General features: G+C 51.3%; 6 protein-coding genes across 6 annotated transcripts; 4 read left to right on the top strand and 2 right to left on the bottom strand.

Moving 5' to 3' along the window:
• Positions 1-103: 103 nt before the first annotated feature.
• POSPLADRAFT_1040125 (hypothetical protein) lies at positions 104-1,765 on the top strand. Its single transcript, XM_024477682.1, has 7 exons — positions 104-487; positions 559-622; positions 682-815; positions 876-1,031; positions 1,085-1,215; positions 1,286-1,375; positions 1,435-1,765. Exons 1-7 carry the CDS (start codon positions 321-323, stop codon positions 1,521-1,523), a joined length of 831 nt encoding a protein of 276 aa, XP_024338402.1. The 5' UTR covers positions 104-320; the 3' UTR covers positions 1,524-1,765.
• A 611-nt stretch (positions 1,766-2,376) lies between these two features.
• POSPLADRAFT_1040124 (hypothetical protein) lies at positions 2,377-3,542 on the top strand (the record flags this gene model as incomplete). The annotated part of the gene is made up of 3 exons (XM_024477681.1): positions 2,377-2,678; positions 2,735-3,026; positions 3,077-3,542. Coding segments are annotated over 3 exons (1,055 nt in total), but the record flags the coding sequence as incomplete, so codon positions are not given.
• A 3,416-nt stretch (positions 3,543-6,958) lies between these two features.
• Positions 6,959-8,413, bottom strand: POSPLADRAFT_1143994 (hypothetical protein; the record flags this gene model as incomplete). Its single annotated transcript, XM_024485644.1, has 6 exons — positions 6,959-7,048; positions 7,110-7,257; positions 7,316-7,341; positions 7,790-7,956; positions 8,133-8,150; positions 8,209-8,413. 6 exons carry the CDS (start codon positions 8,411-8,413, stop codon positions 6,959-6,961), a joined length of 654 nt encoding a protein of 217 aa, XP_024338400.1.
• Positions 8,414-9,320: 907 nt separating this feature from the next.
• On the top strand, positions 9,321-10,016 carry POSPLADRAFT_1046907 (hypothetical protein; the record flags this gene model as incomplete). The annotated part of the gene is made up of 3 exons (XM_024479153.1): positions 9,321-9,370; positions 9,425-9,493; positions 9,587-10,016. The coding sequence occupies 3 exons, from the start codon at positions 9,321-9,323 to the stop codon at positions 10,014-10,016; spliced, it is 549 nt and encodes a 182-aa protein (XP_024338399.1).
• A 2,102-nt stretch (positions 10,017-12,118) lies between these two features.
• Positions 12,119-12,610, bottom strand: POSPLADRAFT_1057373 (hypothetical protein; the record flags this gene model as incomplete). Its single annotated transcript, XM_024480910.1, has 3 exons — positions 12,119-12,233; positions 12,290-12,418; positions 12,471-12,610. 3 exons carry the CDS (start codon positions 12,608-12,610, stop codon positions 12,119-12,121), a joined length of 384 nt encoding a protein of 127 aa, XP_024338398.1.
• Positions 12,611-12,895: 285 nt separating this feature from the next.
• POSPLADRAFT_1145331 (hypothetical protein) lies at positions 12,896-15,940 on the top strand (the record flags this gene model as incomplete). Its single annotated transcript, XM_024485791.1, has 4 exons — positions 12,896-12,996; positions 13,268-13,344; positions 13,509-13,629; positions 14,218-15,940. Coding segments are annotated over 4 exons (2,022 nt in total), but the record flags the coding sequence as incomplete, so codon positions are not given.

The following is a 15,940-nucleotide window of genomic DNA, read 5'->3' as shown; positions in this document are numbered from 1 at the left end:
GACATCTATTGGTAAATCGACGTGCCAAATCCTTGTGCTCCCACAATGAGGACGCCGTGAGGCAGCGCTACTGCGGTTCTATCGAGCGCGCGAAGCTCCGATACTCTGCCACCATTACAGTATTGCCAGTCGAAGTACGTACGGAGCTAGGCCCACAACCGTAGACCTCGCGGATAAGAACAGCCTCGCGATGAATGCCTTAGACACCATCATCATAGGCATCCTTCTCCTGCTACTCTGTTCCGTGCTCGTTCATATCGTATACATCCTCCCTCTCGCGTTGCTGGCGATTATAGTATTCTGGACAAACAACGGCGATCATGGCCACATTGAAGCAAGCAAGCAAGGTTTCTCAGGCTACAGGTCTCACAACGCCCACTGACACGCCTGTGGCCACGGCTGCGGATGCGCCGCCAAGCGATAGCACGGTCAAAACATGTACACGCGAGGAACTCATAGCAAATATGAAGTCAAGCCTGATCACAATGCAAGTATCACGTCCAATTCGATTGACTCAGGCGTCAACAAGACCGAGCCTATTGACGATACTTCATGTAGGGGCCAGTCCTTACAAGCGTTAAACGAGAATTCGGCGAAGGTATCTACCCTGGGGCCAACAATGGTTAGTCATGCTCTGCCCTGCAATTCAACTCCTGTCAGAGACATGAATTGGTATTCCAGAAGGGCGCCGCCGCCGAAATCCAACAGCTCCACGATCGAGTAAAGGCTCAAGAAGAAAAGGAAGACAAAATAGTAAAAGCCGCCAAGGATATGATCCAGAAGAAGGTGAAGGGCCAAGTCGCCAACGAGATCCAGTGAGTTAGACGGTACCGGGCGGACGGTCCACGGCGATGTAGCTCATGATGCTCTGCTAGGGATCACATTCGCGAGCAAATAAAGCTCGAGATCGCGCTGCAAGTAAAGGGCCAAATTAACGACCAGATATCGAGCCTCTTCCCAATCACTCTGAGGCAGCAGATGGATGAAGCCCAGAAACAGATTGTCGATACGAAACATGCGCTCGACAACTCGTAAGTGGTCTTGACATGCCGATGCCGAACCATCCGCTGATGTTAGCGATCAGGAAAGCGAGGCAAGCCAACTCGCTGCTTCGATCCAGCAATCTGGACGACCGACTCGCTGCCATACTGAAGCCGGACGGGACCAGGAGTGACGTATGGCCGGTCGACTTGCGGTCTCTGTTCAATTATGACTGTAAGTAGCACCTGATCTTTGGTGGACAGCTGCGTGAGGAGACCTGACCACGAACCTCTTTATGCCACAGCATTGATGGTGCGAGTCCTCCTGAGGGATTATGGCCTGTTTGCGCAGGATACACGAGAAGGAAATCTCAACAGGTTCATGGCACACGTCGGTATGTTAAGCGATTCGAGGCTGGCGAACATGCTAACCGAAGGTCTTCGCATCATGTAGGTGTCCCATTCCAGCTGGTAGCTGTGCCAATCACATATGAGCCCGGGAGTACCTTGACATCCCCCATCGAGCTGCTTCGGACGGCGTGAATGCATCGTATCTGCCAGACGTTGCATGAGCTCATGGATCAGCCTCCGTATGCGGAAGACAGTCGATTCTCTGTACTCATGCGCCGCAGAGCATTCCTGGAACTGCGTGCCGTGACTTCGGATCAACTGTGTGCGTTCAAGTTGTACATTAGTAACCTGTAGGGACGGACATGCGTCAGTTTGTGTCATAACATGTATATTTAGTTGAATGTACTAGCCTCTAGTGTCACGATCGCGAGCCCACATATGTAGTGAATATGCGCCAGGTTTGTCGGAAGAAGTCTTGGTGGGAACCGTGTCGTCCGTGTGCAGCATGTGAATTCAGTACTTCTTGCAGCCCCAGGAGATTTGAAATCGGTTGCAGTCATTTCGCAGCAGGGGTTGTCACCTCACTTGCTCATTGACGCAGTGCGAGCGCTTTCCTAGAGTCATGCAGGATCATAGCCTGAATGACCTATCGATGTACGCGCCGTCCAGCAGACAAGGGTCCCGAATTACAACACAGGCCTTGTCAGGTAAGCAACATGTTGGCCAAACGCTAACCCCTTCAAGTTCAAGTTGGTGTAAGGTAAAACCGATACCTATCAGTAGCATACAGGTAGGCTTTTGGGCCAATCGGGCTTGTTCTTCTGACCTTAGACCATGTTGCAATGGCGGACCCGTAGGAAGGTTGTCGGCAATATGTCGGTCAAGTCCTGCTACCAAGAAATACTTGGATCTCAAGTCGACAGTCGATGAAGGTCGTGAGCAACTTGACGATGTCGCTGTTATAGAGCTGGACTATCTCTCGATGAATCGTTATCGATATACTGGCAACGCTCCTCGAAGGGACTGTCCACCTTGCTGTCTCCGCCCATGTCGTACCGCATTCTGGTCGGATCCTACGCGAATGAGATTTACACGGTCTCTTTTGACCCCGATACCTCGAGCATCTCGCTCGTTTCGTCAATAACAGTCGGGTATCACCCATCATGGATCACCCCTCATCCGACCGATAAATCGCTTGTGTTTGCCGGGCTCGAGCAAGCTGAGGGGAAAATCGTAGTCGTGCGGTATGACGAAGGAGGCAAGGGCAGTCTGGTAGGCGAAGTCTCTAGTGGTGGCGCGGACCCGTGCACCTTGCTCGCAGCAGGCACTGAGCTGCTCATAGGGAATGTGAGTCCACAGCTGTGCTTTGCAGCGCTCTGCTCGTCTCAACGCCTGCGCTCTAGTACTCCTCCGGGACATTCACGACCATCCCTCTGATACCCGAGCCGCCGCACCTGCAGGTGTCCCAGAGCTCGACGCTCAGATTCACGGGCACAGGCCCGAACAAGGAGCGCCAGGAAGCGTCGCACCTGCACCAGGTCTTCCTGCACCCCACCCGCGCAGAGCTACTGATCCCCGATCTCGGTGCGGATGTGACGCGTCGCTTCGTCAAGGATGCTAGCGGCGTGTGGGTTCCAAGCGGTGTTGTTGCCTACAAGGCGGGAGGAGGACCGCGGCACGTTGTGGTATTGAGTACGTCCCCGCTGTCCCACGTCCATTCCGATCGTTCTCAGGTGCACGCCCAGATGATATTCTCTATACTGTCCTCGAGCTCACGAACGAGGTCACTGCACATCGGCTGCCACCCGCTCCGGAAGAGCCTACGCTCCTCGCGTGTGTGCACACACTGCGTACGGCCGCCCCGCGTGAGGCGTGGCCGGACATGTTCGCAGCGGAGATCTTGGTTGCGACGTCGCCCACGCCGTACCTGTACGTATCGAATCGCGACGACCCGTCGTCTGAGGGAGACACGATCGCCGTCTTCTCGCTCGCGGACCCTGCGAAGCCTGAGCTGGTGAATGAGGTGCGTTCCGGGCTGCGGCATCTGCGCGGGATGTGGTTCGGCGGTGAGGACGCGCGGTGGCTGATTGCCGGCGGAGTGCTTGGGGGCGGGGTGAAAGTGTTCGAGAGAGTCGATGGAGGGAAGGACTTGAAGCAGGTGGCTTCGCTAGCGCTGGAGGCGCCAACAGGATTCTTGTGGTTGTGAGTTGCCACTACACGATGTAGAAGTGTCGAGATCGTCGCGTGTTGGTCGCCGTCGGGCCTGCCATTGCCTGGTCATGTTCGCGCTGAGCAAGTACCCGCGCGAGGCCTGTCGCGCCGGTCCATAGTGTCGCTGAACCCCACCCTAGAAAAATGAATGATGGTATGTATGCCTGACCAAGTCAGAATCACCTAAGCTGGACAGAGACCCTGAGGTCAGGTATCCTACAAGGTCTATACGATATTAGTAGAGCGTGAGACTGCTGCACCGCCGCCGGCGTCTTGTAGGATACACATAGTACCACTTGAATTGTCACATCGCATCCTGCAGGTGCGCCTTGGACCTTGGACCGTCGGCACTGATATCTAGTTCGGATCGCAGTTCACTTGATCCATGGAGAACACGCGAGACATGCCAAGTACAAAGCGGAACCAGCATCAGCCGGGTCAGTCTTCGCACCTGTATCGCGCCTCATACTATTCAAGCCATAGGTTTCACCCACACGTTTTCATTCGGCCACCCTGAGGCCATGTCTAGGTCATCCATCAGGCGAAAATACCGTAAGTGTTGGTCTAGCAAGCACGACCTTGACTCAGGTCTTATGAGTTTTCACCTCAAAGGTTCAGGCGGTATTGGCTATGTTGTTTCTCTATTGTACAGATCGTCATCAATACATCTTACACCGCACCATACCGCATTCACATCTCCGCTGTTGCCCATGTCAGCCATGTATGCACCACTGTGCGTCTTTATGAACCGTCCACACCGACTCTGCACTAGACCGCTCACTTGCCGCCGCCACGGCACGTCTTGACGTGACGCCAAAGGGAGTCGCTTCGAGACATAACGCGTCCACAGCGGTCGCACTTCCGCGCGGTGGACTTCAAATGGAGGGCAGCGACGTGTTTGCCGATGTTCCTGCTGATGACCTGCTTGCCGCACAGAGTGCCATCCTTCATGACCCAGCAGCAATGGGTCATAGTGCCCGCAGGGGGTGTGTTTAGGTGGTACCGTCGGAGGTGCTCCATGACGCGTCCGGGCGAGAGCGCCGAGATGGTGCGGTCACAGAGTCCCTGCCAGCGGCATGCCCTGCCTTGGGTGATGCTGGTAGGGTGTATAGGCAAAGGGAAACCATGGTTCGAGTGGAAAATGACGGGCCGTCAATAGAGGGCAGAGTGCCGGGGGTTGCATGGAAGCTGTCAGCAAAAGTATAGATGATATCGACGCCACTGCTGTTGAGGAGTTAGATCACAGAGGGACTGGGTGAGAATCATATGCAGATGACACACGATAGCGATGGCGCAAGCTGAAGATAGGTCATCATGATGTCGTCGATGTATTGATACATCGGCTCCAAACTGGATTGAAAGAGAATTGAGATTCATGAAGCAGCACGGTCATCGCCTACGTACCCCAAGCTGAAGCCGTCTGCTGGCCATGCTATCGGTGCCCAGAAGTCCACGGAAACATTACTGCCCGGCACGGGATCCTCGTCGCGGCCCAGGGTGTGGTCCTCGTCATCATTTTCAAAGTAGCAGGTGGTGAATGGGGGCTTGATGATTGGGGAAGTGGATGGTTTCTTGCTCGCCCACTGTAGACATTATATATAGGGAAGTATGGTAGAGGTGAACTTGGGGGACACAGTATTCATGCGCGCGGTGAGCCGAATCAGAATGTTTGAATGCTGGGCCCACATCACTAACTACATTGTCAGCTTGAAGCCAATTGGTGTGTGACGGCCAGGGCGACGCACCAACGAAGATCTCAGGGACTGGCCACTTCCGTCTTGACATTCCATTTGATCCAATAAACTCACCTACTCGTGGCGCTCGCAGCGCCTCAGATCTCAAAGCCAGCATCCGGCTACGTGAGACAGCCGGGGCGGGTTGAAGAGATCGTCTACTCTGTTCTCAGGAGACTGGACCATGCTGTGAGAGACGAGTAAGGACACCACACCTGTCAGAGTCCAGGGAAGACAAACCATGAAGCCAGTGTGCTGAGGCCCTCAGCAAAACGTCGGCGCTCTGATCCCTGTCTGAATCATCTGAATCAGATCATTCAGACGACTCAGGCACTCAGACAGCCGTCTGAATTAAGGAGGTTCATTTCTGAGCCAGACCCGCCAGTCTGCATCAGAGTGCTATCAGACGCACTCAGACAGGCACCAGACGACATTCAGGCCTCTTCCAGCTATCACAGACAATAGGTATATAATCTGTAATACTAGATACAGATTCCAGAATATATGCGCAATGGAACATGACTAGGGGACAAACAACTGAATCCCTTCAAGGGAGGTAACATGAGAGCTCGAACCCAAATGTGTATGCTGTGAATGAGTGATGAAATATCCGAGACAAAACGAACAGGGTGGGCGCACAGCGGCCTGGAGAACGATCACATCGGACGGGGTATATAGCAGCTGTAGACAAGGGTTCGGCCTTGCAAAAAGCCATATATGATTAATATTGGGAAACCGGATAGCTATTGGAGACTTACAGCTGCACATTTGACCTGGCCTCAGGTGCTGGAGTGACAATCATAGTGTAGGGTAAATAATTCATCGGTGTGTAAATTACCGTTTTTTACAGACCCAGGTTTTGGGACCCCATTTTTTACATGGTAAAAAATGTAAATTACAGTAAATCACGGGACTATTTGCGCTTCGGCACGTGACACCCTCCGGTGTGTAAAAAACAGTAAAAAAATGGTAGAAAAATGTAAAGATATGTTAAAAAAAGCTCCAGGGAGCATTCATATCACATGCAAGGGCAGAAAGAGTATCTAGCATATGCTACAGACTACCTACACATCCTAATTGAACTCCCATAACACCTTGCCAAGTTGCCGTCTTCTGCCTCATTTACATTTACTAGCTCCTCCTAAATATCCATGCAGCCGCTGTGGCTTCAAGTTCCCAGCCCTAGATGATGGGGGCAATTGTAATGGGCAAGATGAAGAGCGTGAGCCGTTATGATGAAAGAGGACCGAGAGGTTTGCAAACAACAGGGGCAGAGGCCCGAATACTGGTGTTGGCTCGACAAAGAGATACAAGAGGTGTTCAAACCATTCTAAGAGATTCTAAGTACCTACGGCTAGATCTGAGACAGCACGGCTAAGTCTGAAAAGGTAAGTCAGAACTTGTACTACGTTCGAGCAGAGTCGGTTGATATCTACAGAGACCGTGTATAAGTATGTAGACTACAAAGATACAAAGAGTAGCGCACTGAAGCAGTGTTGACAAAATAATAGCCCGGGGTGCAAGGCATTGGCCCAATTGGCGGCTGAACGTGGGTACCCAGCACGTGACACACCCTTATTTACATTATTTACACCTCTATTCAGACAGCCCTGTAAAAAAGTGTAAATTACTTGTAAATTACCTGTAAAAAAGTACGGTGTAATTTACACTGATTTATTTGCCTTACACTAGACAATCAGTGATGCTAGTGTCTGGGCCGTTGATCACATGATCTACATTGGCCATGTTCACCTTGCACATGAAGCCATAGATCTGTTCGTGTGATGCGATGTGAGCACACAATAATATTCAGATGATATCTAATGTGGCTCACATTGAGTTGCCGAGAGAAGCTCGTGAAGCACAATTGGCAGTACACATTGTAGAGAACATGCAGCAGGAGCTGCACTGGCCGCTGGATGATTATGTGCTCGCTGGCTGGGTCCCACCAAACCATATGGTGATTCTCGGGATACTTGAGCCTGCAAGATGCATCAATTGTGCATCTGGGGTTACACTTCAATGCAGGCAGAAACTCACATGTAGAGCTTCATGAGAAATGACACCTGAAATATATTAGAACAAATTGTGTCAATAAACCACAAGCCTAGCAGCAATGTGGAATAGGTGCATTGCCCAGGATAAGGGTGTGATGGAAACAGAACAGGTGCGCGACCAGCACAGCTGGTCTGCGGATGATGTCCTCAAGTTCCTGAGCCGATGGTCTCTACCTTTGGGAGGTCTAAGATCTTGGCCGAGGCCCTCACCGACTGTGAGTGCGGCCAGCCGCATTCGCAGGTGAATGCCCGTCTCTTAGCTCATACTGTTGAGCAAGTGTTTCGGTGGCAGCAGTTCCACTGGACACACCGTAAGGCACCGGCACTCACATCATCCCTGAGCAAGGACTTCACAGATTTCACTGAGTGGTGCGACGTGGAAACACACGCGGAGAATCTACTCATCTTATGGAAGGAGCGCGCTCTGGCTCTTGTTGCCCCACTGTCCACTGCCCACCCTCGGGACACCACTCGTACGGCGTGATGCCTGAAGTTCGGAGGGAGCGCCGCCTGCCCGCCCCCCGTTCTCGTCATTTGCCTCATTGTTGGACCACCAACATGGTGTTTGCTGCGCGAGGATGGCCCCCTGCACCATTGGTGAGGGGCTCTTGGTCAGCCTGAAACCTGTAGGGCGATGACACCGTGTGATTGGCACTTCACCGTGCAGGTTAGAACACAGGCGTGGAGCCCACTATTAGGAGCCGCTGATGGCTCAATCTCACTCTGCATGTACCTACACTGTATGGAGTCTAAACCCAAGGAATTGAATATATAAAAAACAGAACAGGTGCACTACTCACAGTGCTCTACCACCAATCCTACATCACCCACTTTGCATATCTTCGCAATCAATTGCTCATTGTCCTTGCTGCGCACTTTGCCATTCACCCCTACTCTCGGCTCTCACTTCGGCCTTTGGTGTATCTTGCGTTTCCTCATGAAGGGACAAGATGAGGAGAATGGGCAAGAGGAGTAGGGCATATTGGTAGGCATCATGAGGTTGGAGAGGGTCGGCATGACAGGTGAGCGAATGCCCCTGAAGCAGGGCCAAGTTCGCCAGCTGCTTGCAGTCCTCCAGCATGCTAGATCAGTACGAGGAGATGCAAGAAGGTGGTCAGTCCCTTGTTCATGCCCACAACACTATGTGAACAATGGAGTGTCCGAGCCTGGAGAGTCGGAATTGAGTAGGACGGAGAGGTCTGTTGCATGTCAGCCCAGGGGGTGGACACATCACTCAGAGTGAAATTAGACTGCGTGGATACGATGAGTATGACAGAGATGCTGCCAGAATCACTTGCCATACATATTGGACAACTGAAGCACATTCTTTCATAACCATCTGGTGTAGTAGTAAGTAGTGCTTATGTTGAATGTTTGCGGAAGTGAGGGTTCAAATCCTCCTAATGTGATTATATTTTGCAGTGCATGAAACTTGTTTCCATGATTCTGTCTGAGCTGTCTGAGTGCTCTGAACCATCTGGATGGTCTCTGGGTAGAAACATGGCCAGGTGAATCAGGGATTTCAGATTGATCCAGCCGGCCCAGGCAATATCAGGTACAATTCAAAACTTGACAATTTGCTGATGCTTGAGTGGTCTGCCAACTGCCCGGGTATGCACTGTATGGGTAGTGCACTGCCCTTGTGATGATCTGACAGATATGATCGGTGTACAAGACCCAAATTGATGTGCACAGTGAGCCAAATCAGAATGTTCGAATGCTGGGCCTACATCATGCTACTATGTCATGTAGAATTTGTAGGACATCTGAGCCCAGCACCTCTTTTAGATGTAAGTTTGTGTCCTCCAGGTTCCCCTCTGCCATACTTCCCTGTATATAATGTCTATAATGGGCAAGCAAAACCCATCCACTTTCCCCGTCATCAGGCTTCCGTTCACCAGTACCTATCACCTGCTACTTTGAATATGATGACAAGGTCCCACACCCCGGGCCGCCACGAGGACCCCATCTTGGACAGTAATGTTTCCATGGACTTATGGGCACCAGCGGCATGGCCAACAGACGGCTTGGGCTTGGGGTATGTAGGCGATAACCATGCTGCTTTACGGGTCTCAATTATCGTCGATTCTAGCTTGGAGCCAACAGATCAATATATCGACGACATCATGTTGACCGATCATCAGCTTATGCCACCACTATTGTGTGTTGTCTTCATATTATTCTCACCTAGTCTCTCTGTGGTCTAACTACTCAACAGCAGTAGCGTCGATAGTGTCTATGCTTCTGCTCACAGCTTTCATGCAGCCCTCGGTGCTCTGCCCTCTATTGACAGACCATCATTTCCCACCTCGGACCACAATCTCCCTTTGCCCATACACCCTATTATGACCAGCGTCACCCAAGTCAGAACATGCCACTGGCAGGGATTCTGCGACCACACCATCTCGGCGCTATCGCCTGGCCATGTGATGCAGCACCTCCAACAGTACAACCTGAACGTGGAGGCTAACCCACCCCCGGTGGGCATAATAACCCTTTGCTGCTGGGTCATGCAGGACGGCACTCTGTGCGGCAGACAGGTCACCAACAGGAACCTCGGCAAGCATGTTGCCGCCGTCCATTTGAAGTCCACCGCACGGAAGTGTGACTGCTGTGGCCACATTGTGTCTCGGAGTGACACACTTTGGCATCACATGAAGAAGTGCCATGGCAGCAGCAACTGAGCTGTCTAGCACAGAGTCAGCATGGACGGGTCATAATTATGCATAGTGGTTTATAACACGGCTGACATGGGCAAGAGCAGAGGTGGGAGTACGGCGTGGCACAGTGTAAGGGGGTGTTGATGCTCCACAGAATTTCCCTGGCAATATTTACTTAACCTGATTTGCAACACTGATTTAGGTGCCCGGTGTCGGCTTTTTGAATGTTTTGTGTATTTGTAGAATGTTTCATGAGGTGCTTTCTGTGTCATGTTGTCGGGTTACTACAAGAATGAGACAGTGACTGAGGACATACCAATAATATTGCTAAGCATGCGCACAATTACTATATTTGTCATTGTAAGTGCCCTCAAGGACTGGCTGACTTCAGCACATGGAGGCTTGCTCTAGTAGATGCGCAGTTGATATGATGAAGTTCGTCAGTATATTGATTTGTTGGTAGTTTTCCTGTAGTACTTTGTGTATAATATACAGAATATGTATGCATAGGATGTGAATGTAAATAGCTTGTGCATCAGATTAAGTCTGGCGCACACGCACATTTGAAGGCATCACCATTAAGTGAAGAAGTGCATACAGGTACAAGGTGTATACATGCGTGCTCCAACGTAGGACTAGTAAAAGTTAAATGACTATTGAATGCATTTACTCTCCTCAGAATAATGATTCAAACTGTGCCGTGAAGTTTGAAGGTACGCAGACACATCATAAAACTAATAATGACACCAAAGCTCAAGTAGAAGGGTGTACTGGCAATCAATTCAGAAGACAAACAACTATATTGGTAGTACAATACATTCAGCCAAATGTACGTATGACAACCTCACTTCTTTGCACAAGAGCACTCAACCTGTACTCCTGTAGCTTGTTTCCATTTATCCTTTTTGTCTGAACGAGTCACATGAGCTGCATTTGTCCCAGTTGTGCGCATTTCCTTTGACATCTGTGCTTGAAATGTGGTGATGGACTGACATGAGCCAGCTGGAGGTGGTGTCTGGTCGCAAGGTCGTGGTGGTCTGCAAGCACAAGTTGGCCATACATATGTAGCTACAGGAGTCGTACCTGCAGCTGTAAGCTGAGCCTGCGGGCAATTGCTAGCTGTATCTTGTGAGGTCAAAGCTGTGGACCTCATGCCCAAGGCTTGTACATGCGGCTTTCTACCTTTCTTTGGGTTCATGCATACTGGGTCAGGTGAGTCTGGTATTGTTTGAGTATGGTTGCCCTCTGAGGACACTACTGCTTGAAAATACTAGCAGTGAGTATCGATGGCAAACAAATAGGCAAGTGGACATACCTGTAGTGCTCAGCATGGGAGTATCCGATGTATGTGTGGCTTGGTCAGTTGCGTCATTGGTGGACGACAGCACTATGTCTGATGCTGAGTTCGACAAGCAAGTGTTAAGGAATGACGGTATGGTTTCACCTCCAACTGGCAGAGGGAAATCAATGTTCTGATGTACATATACAGACTGATCCAGTGTCAAGACTTGCCAGGACTAGGGGATGGTTGGTGAAGAGCTGATTGTGGATGCTGCCCCAGAACAAGGTATTGGGGAAGTCACAAAGGGACTTGGTGCAAGGGAAGGCCAGGGAGAAAGAGCGGTGCAGTCAGCAGGCAACGAGTAGTCTGATGTGGACGATTGGCCGGGAGCAGATGATTGACCAGGAGCAGATGACTGAGCTTGATCATCTGATTGATCTGTTCCAGAAGTGGATGGACCAGTGCTAGTGGACATTGTATCATGCGCAATGGCAAAGGATGGTGCCTGTGGCATGGACAAGTTACCAGGAGTAGAAGAAATGGTGTAAGATGGGAGTGCGTAAGGGTTAAGATTGGACACCCAACTCAGGTCTAGACTATGTGTTTCCACTTCAACTGGCAGCGGTGATGCGGTGGTAACACCAGTGGGAGAAACGGTGTTGTCCAGATCAGGATCGAAGGTTTGACTTATGGAAGGAGACATATGACCAGAACACCCCTCATCCATTGCTTGAGGGTGCTCTTGCACATCAAATGCATCTTCATAATTGATTGCATATAATGTGCGTCTCCATGAAGCTGGGGAATATACATCAATATGTTATGAACGACAGCCCAAATGCATTTACTCATGGAAAGCGACTTGTAGAAACTCAACGTAGGGCTTCATGACTCTCGTAACAAAGTTGGGCATAGTGTTCCCGAAATTGTGACCCATCTCAGTCTTGCCATGATGGTAGCTGCCAGGATCACAAGGTGAGCTATGGTATTAATACGATGCATACAATGTACATACCAGATTGTATGGATCTCACCACCTTCCTCGGGAGAAGGGCCACCGGCAATAACAGTAAAATACCAACTGGTTTTCTCTGACAGACCCACTAGAACATGCTTCAATACCGGTGCAAGAAGATCTATAAGTCTATGAGAACATATTAGTATACAAATGGAGTATAGGAACTCAGAAGACATACTGTTGGTGCTCACTTGGAGACAACTGTGCATCAGATTGAGTCTTGTTTGTGGGTTTGGCGTCGGCACTGTCCTCTTCTTTTGCAGCCTGAATATACTCATTGATTTCCTTCTTTACCTTAGGTGATTCCCCGTCATACATCTCCAAAGTGCAGTGCTTTACAACCTTGAGGCACTGACCCAGAGTTAAGGTATGATCCGCAATTTCTTGCTTCACAAGGGGCTAAACTTTATTGTTGTAATACTTGCGTGAATAAACCTCAATTGCCTGCAAGTGGTGATGACACTTGGTCTTCACAGAACCTATAACATTGAAGAGGTCTGTAATTGTCTTCAACACCTTGCTACAATTGGACGTCTTGCCGTGATGGTTGCGAAACCAATTTTGCAGTCTCTATCATGGGTGGAGTGAGTGACAACCGCGAGTATGCAACAGATCACGTACAGCATGACAGGCGTTCATGGCATTCCCAAGGATGCTTCTCTCCTCTGGTGTCAGATCATCCACGAGCCTGTTGCCGAACAATAGTGTGCGCTCTGGCCACTTAGTGAACCAATCAAAGTAGAGCGACTACCAGAATGGGGGCTGTTGCCTTGCCTTCTGAGCTTTGAGCCAGCCAGAGTAATGAGATTCTAAGAACACAGTTTGTTCTGTAGTTGCCCAAGGAGGTGGTGCCATGAAGAGACTAGTTGCAGGAGAGTCTGTCACCCCTCTCTCTCTGGAGTACTGATATATCAGTCCCTTGTGCGCTGATAGGTGCCAAGCCCCTCTGGGCCCCGATACACCTCTTTTCGGCAGTCGCATCCTGCCCGGCACTTCGACTCAGTCACCCAACACTTCGATTTCGCCTTCGACGCTCTTCGACATCTTCGACGGTGCGCGACGCTTGCTCAAAGCTCGGCACGGTCGTCCCGATGCCTCGCGCATAGATCTCGGAACATCTCCCGCATTTGGCGGACAATAGGGCCACTCGACGCCGTTCGGCCAAGCGCGTGCATCGCACCATGCCACACCGACGTAGCCGGTCTTTCCCGATTAGGTATTGAACCTCGCGGCATGCCTTCAACGACGGATACCGGTCCGAAGTGTCCATATGTTTCTCTTCATCTCCGCGTTTGGCATGACGTCACTCTACCGATGGACTTGATACGTGCCACTCGGTGAGGCAGATTCGTGCGGGACAATGCAAAGCCCCTTGTACTAGTGTGCCACTCTCGATAGTCGTAGCGTCCTATGCGTAGTATAAAATCTGTCATACTTCTCTCCAAAAATACAAGATCCGGTTCCCCCCTCGAGTTCAGAGCTCATAAGTCGAGTTCGCCCCGCGTCTAAGCCTTCAACTGCGTCACTTCGTCCCTCGCTGCGTAACCTCAAAACCTCGTCCACTGCGTTTACTCGTCGATACCGTCTCGACGAACCCTTCGACTTCGACTATTGTCGAAGAAACTGCGAACCGCGTCCTAGCTAAGTCCACCCCATCGAATCGTGTCCCTTCCTTCTACGATACATCGAAGAGCTCTGCCAAGCTTCGATCGTCTCCGCTAACCACCCACAGCCTCCGAGTAGCTTCGACGACGTGTCGAAGCCACCTCGTACCTTCCCTATTGTTCATAACCTTTTCCAAAGGCGTTTCTCGTGCTCACTCGAACCGCGGGACACCTTGCTGCTAACTCCCCTCTCACTAAGACTATAATCCGTCTCTCTAGTCCCTTTAGGTCGCACCCAGGTTAGGGGTTAGGGTTTCGTAGGTCGTATCATTTCTGGAGCCCACCACGAGGGGATCTCAGGCAAGAATTCGCCGCTTTCGGGTTTCCGAAAACGTCTCCAGTACTCACCCGCTCGCAAGTGCGTGAGGCTGCTAGTCGCAGCGCCGCCGAAAACCTCGACAGCTCCTCTCGAACGCACTTGACTCCCTCTCCAACAATTCCCGGTAACTTCGACCGCGACGAAGAAGACGAGATAGACCAAGAACTCCAGGACGACTTCGACGAAGAACCGATCCCTTCGACCGCCGAAGAACGCACTTCGTCCCCCGAGCTTCTAGGCCTCACTACTTCCGACTACGACATTTCGACTCCTGATCTTGTTGAACGATCCAGTTCTTCGCCCGAACCCGAGGATCCCATCCCATCTACTTCGAATCTCGTACTTCCGACTCCGTCTTCTTTTCGCGCCCACGCTCAGCCGCCCATCGCATCCTCTTCGCGACTTTCAGTCATACCTTCATCCGACCTGGCGCCTCCGCCACCATTGGCACCTTCGAACGCAGCTTCGAACTCCAACCCCGCACCACCCGCACCTACGAATCCTTCAACTACTACCGCGTCCTCTTCGACCCCAGCTCCTACTAACACTACGAACATGAGTCAGAACGCGAACACACCATTGATGCCCCTGCGCGGTCATTCAACGGCACCGAGCTTCGACCCGTCAGAAGTCCGTTCGCTTCGGCGTTACTTCCAGGACCTCGAAGCATTGTTCACCCGGTGTCAGATTACCGACGAAGCAGCCAAGAAACAGTGGGCCGTGCGGTACCCTTCGATCGACGTCGCCGACTTATGGGAAACCATCGAGTTCTTCATCGACGTAGCCAAGAGCTACAACGACTGGAAAGCCGACGTACGAGCACTCTATCCTGGTGCCGATGATACAAGAAAGTGGTCGCTGGCGGACATGGACCAGCTCATCGGAGAACGCGCTCGTATCGGGATTCACAATGCGGCAGATCTAGGCTGCTATTACCGCGACTTCATGGCCATTACAAAACATCTCATCGCACAGAACCGACTCTCCACTATCGAACAAAGTTGCGCATTTCTTCGAGGATTCCAGCCAGCGTTGCTCACACGGCTCGAGACCCGACTGCATCTCAAGCACCCCGATCACTATGCCGACGACCCATACACAATGGCAGAAATTCACGCTGCAGCTACGTTTATTTTACACGGTACATCGAGCACACCTACGACAGCGGCTAACCAAACTATCGCTTCGACATCGAACACTTCGACAACGGTGCCCCCCGGGATGATCAAGACCGAAGACATCTCGATGATCATCGAAAGCCTGTCGAGGACGATCGCGACGCTTATTCAGCCGACGACGCACGCTACGCACAACCACGCCCCCGCACCGAGACAACAAGCTGCCGTCCACGTCCACGAGAACAGCGGAGCTGAACAGACGTGCCATTACTGCGGCAATCGTGGCTGCAGGGTAGGCACCTGCGAGTTCGCAGAGATCGACATCCGGGACGGCAAGTGCAAGCGTAACACCGAAGGAAAGATCGTCCTTCCGAACGGAAGTTTCTGCCCCCGCACTATCCCTGGTCTCACAATACGAGATCGAATTTACGAATGGCATAGACGAAATCCCGCAGCACCCGCCGCTCCGACGATGCTCTTCGAGATCGACGATCGCTCGACTGTGCAAACATTCACGCTCAACACCAGCGGCAGGATTGAGGCACTC

The sequence above is a fragment of the Postia placenta genome, assembly GCF_002117355.1.
Source record: "Postia placenta MAD-698-R-SB12 unplaced genomic scaffold POSPLAscaffold_8, whole genome shotgun sequence".
NCBI lineage: Eukaryota > Fungi > Basidiomycota > Agaricomycetes > Polyporales > Adustoporiaceae > Rhodonia > Rhodonia placenta.
Note: the sequence above shows the minus strand (reverse complement) of the source record. Positions and strands in the feature narration are given on the sequence as shown.

Coding starts and splice junctions, on each gene's coding strand:
- POSPLADRAFT_1040125 (XM_024477682.1), top strand. CDS start 321: ATGGCCACATTGAAGCAAGCAAGCAAGGTTTCTCAGGCTACAGGTCTC. Junction 816..875: donor CAAGTCGCCAACGAGATCCA/GTGAGTTAGACG, acceptor ATGCTCTGCTAG/GGATCACATTCGCGAGCAAA. Junction 1,032..1,084: donor AAACATGCGCTCGACAACTC/GTAAGTGGTCTT, acceptor GTTAGCGATCAG/GAAAGCGAGGCAAGCCAACT.